Source organism: Mandrillus leucophaeus, unplaced genomic scaffold (genome assembly GCF_000951045.1).
Source record: "Mandrillus leucophaeus isolate KB7577 unplaced genomic scaffold, Mleu.le_1.0 Scaffold296, whole genome shotgun sequence".
NCBI classification, from domain to species: Eukaryota; Metazoa; Chordata; class Mammalia; order Primates; family Cercopithecidae; genus Mandrillus; species Mandrillus leucophaeus.
Window position 1 is genome coordinate 257,866 of NW_012103098.1, and position 2,928 is coordinate 260,793.

Genomic DNA, 2,928 nt, shown 5'->3' on the forward strand with positions numbered 1-2,928 from the left:
CCCAGGAAAGCCTAGGTCCCCCTAGACAGCTGTGGTGAATCAGGCCCCAGTATATCAGGGAGGGTGGTGCTAAGAAAGAAGCCCTTGGCAGCCAATAATTCCTGATTCCTGGGCTCCCTTTAGATGGAGACAAAGAGAACCCTCGTTAATCTGAGTGGGCCAGAAATGGAGACCAGCTAGCCAGTCTGCTTGGTGCTGGGGGATGAGAGGGTGAATGTGGTGTTTGCCCCTGTGCAGGAATCAACCAGATCTGGTGGAGGCTGCTCTCTGATGCCTCTGGCATGCACATGCTCACGCCTACATTCAGAGCACTCTTAGGCAGTGCTGTGTGCCTGGGTTGTGCCTCAAGGGCATCCCCCTCCCACTTTTTGATTTGTTTTTCCAAAGAGTGCCCACCAGGAAATAGGAGAGTTTTCTGGACGGGGTCTAAGAACTCTCTGGACTATCTTTTTAAAAGGCAAACCAGTCATGTCAGTATCGTGTGTGTATCAGAAAAATTCAATGATCACGTCAAAACTTACGATATAACATTGATTCTTTAAACTGAGGTTAGAGGAGATAAATAAGAAAAACAGCAAGTCATTGTAAATTTAAAAAAAAAAACCTTTTAAATAACCGTGCAGATGGTACAAAGACAAGCTAACAGGTTGTAATAGTGGTGAGCAAAAACATCGCTCCAAATTTTGTGAAAACAAGGCTCTGGGTGTCTCTGTTGCTTTGATTTCAGTGAGTGACTAGGTCATTCATTACCTTGTATTTGGGGATGGTCTTCAGAAGTTCTTTCACTGGGACATCTGTGCCAACCACTCCCAGGAGAATGCCCTTCGATCTCTGTCGAAAATAAACATTGAATTATAATAACAGTAAGTTAACTTGGCAAAAGAAACAGAATCTCATGAGAAGTCACATACCGTCTGCCTAGTGCCTTCCCCAAACTGATAGAGACTGAGGATTAACCCATATCTCCAAGAACGGTCTCTTCTATCCCCCACCCTCTACCTAAAATGTTACTGGGTAAAATGAGAGCTTCTCAGGCCAACTGTTAACTACCACAGTCCCCAACGCATACTCCTACCAAGACACTATAATAGCTTCCCTCTCCTGTCTTGAAAATTAAACACTGATTTGAAGAAACACAAGAGTTTCAGCAGCTAAGGGCTCTAAACATTCACCAGTTTCTCTTATGAAAGCCTTTTACAGGAAAGACAGTATGTTAACTGCTTTCTCCATTTACACTGCCATCTGGTGCCCAGGAGAGAGAGACTAAATAGCCAGAGAAATATATAATAACCCTAACACTTTTACCAACTGAGGACCAGGGTGAAGGAATAGGCCTCCAGAGCCCCATTTTCCAAGGCATGTAACCATTGTGATTTGCTAAAACCTTCCAATGTCAGAAAGGCCATTGTATTTTTTAAGGTTTTGTGGTGGGTTGAACAGTGTCCCCCCAAATTCATGTCCACCCAGAACCTGAGAATATAATGCTATTTGGAAATAGCATCTTTGCATATGTAATCATTAAGGATCTTGAGATGAAATCATCCTGGATTTAGGGTGGACCCTAAATCCCATGACTGATTTCCTTCCAAGAGGGAAGGACACAGAGAAACACATAAGAGGAACAGGTCACATGAAAACAGAGGCAGAGATTGGAGTGACACTGCCACAAGCCAAGGAATGCCTGGGGCCCGGAGAAGCTGAAAGAGGCAAGGAGAAATTCTCCCCTAGAACCTTCGGAGGGAGCATGGCCCTGCCGATATCTTGATTTCAGATTTCCAGCTTCTAGAATTGTGAGAGGAGAAATTTCTATTTTTTAAGCCACCCAGTTTGTGGCACTTCGTTCCCAACAGCCCTAGGAAACTAATAAAAGGCTGGTAACTATAAATGAGAGTGGTCAGTGCACCACAATCAAGGATGGTCTCTGGGGCTTTTTCTCCTCTGGTCCTCTAACACTTAAACTTTGGAAAGGTGCTGCGAACTCCAAAATGACGCCAGCCTGGGTTCCTCTCATCTGTTTTTGATTTGGTGATTCTAACAGCAAGATCAAACAATAAGGAAAAATGACATACATCCTATGCTTAAAAATCAAAAGTCACCAGAGCTGGAGTCAGAGGGGGTCTGAGAAAACCACCCTCCTAGCATCAAGCAGGAAGCCCAGCCACTGTACTCACGGTTTCGTTCTGCTTACTAAACACAGGCATGGCTACAGTGGTCATCAGGACGGGGCCCTGATCATCAGTCAGCTGGATGGAAGAGAAAAGCCAGTTACCAGGGAATGGTCTGGAAACCACAGTTCTGGAGGCCGCCCCCTTGACAATCATGTCCTTTCCAGACCAGGGGCTGCTGAGATGGACCAGTGCCTACCCAAGCCTTCAGTGGAGCAGTGAGCACAACATATCTCCTGGATTTGCAGAGGACAGTCCCAGCCCCCTGCTGGGGAAACAAATCAGCTGTCGTTAGTCACTCCAGCAGATCTGTTCTCTGCTTTCAGCCACTTTGGTTCAAACAGAGCCTTGCTTGGATCTTCCTGGTTCTTTTTATTTTATTGGCACAGGTTTATTTTACTATTTTACCTCCCAGACATTTATGTTTCATAAGAGTGCTTCTCCTTAATCTACATATTGAGGATCAGAAAGCATGTGCATAAAAGGTCTGGTGAGTTGCCCCTGCTAAAAACGACAGAATCTGGAAGCATTTATTTCCCCCAAGGCAGCCAGTCAATGTCCTTTTACCTCTCTGGGTCTCTGAATGCCAGTCCCAGATGGAAAACAAATAAAACAAAAACAAAATTAAATAATAACTTTATCATCTGACTTCTAAAATCATGATGAAGAAGGTCATCATTTCTCTTATAAGAATGGCCCTTGAGGACAGGCGTGGTGGCTCATGCCTGTAATCCCAGCACTTTGGGAGGCCGAGGCAGGCGGA

The 2,928-nt window shown here is 44.9% G+C and overlaps 1 protein-coding gene across 1 annotated transcript in view; it reads right to left on the reverse strand.

The window, feature by feature from the left end:
- The window catches only part of CACNA2D3 (calcium channel, voltage-dependent, alpha 2/delta subunit 3), an 801,189-nt gene that overhangs the window by 234,489 nt on the left and 563,772 nt on the right, over positions 1 to 2,928 (reverse strand). Inside the window, exons 14-15 of the mRNA XM_011986171.1 lie at positions 2,172 to 2,243; positions 751 to 831 (exon numbers count right to left, since the gene is read on the reverse strand). Coding sequence (XP_011841561.1) covers positions 751 to 831; positions 2,172 to 2,243 — 153 coding nt within the window. The remainder of the gene's footprint in view (positions 1 to 750; positions 832 to 2,171; positions 2,244 to 2,928) is intronic.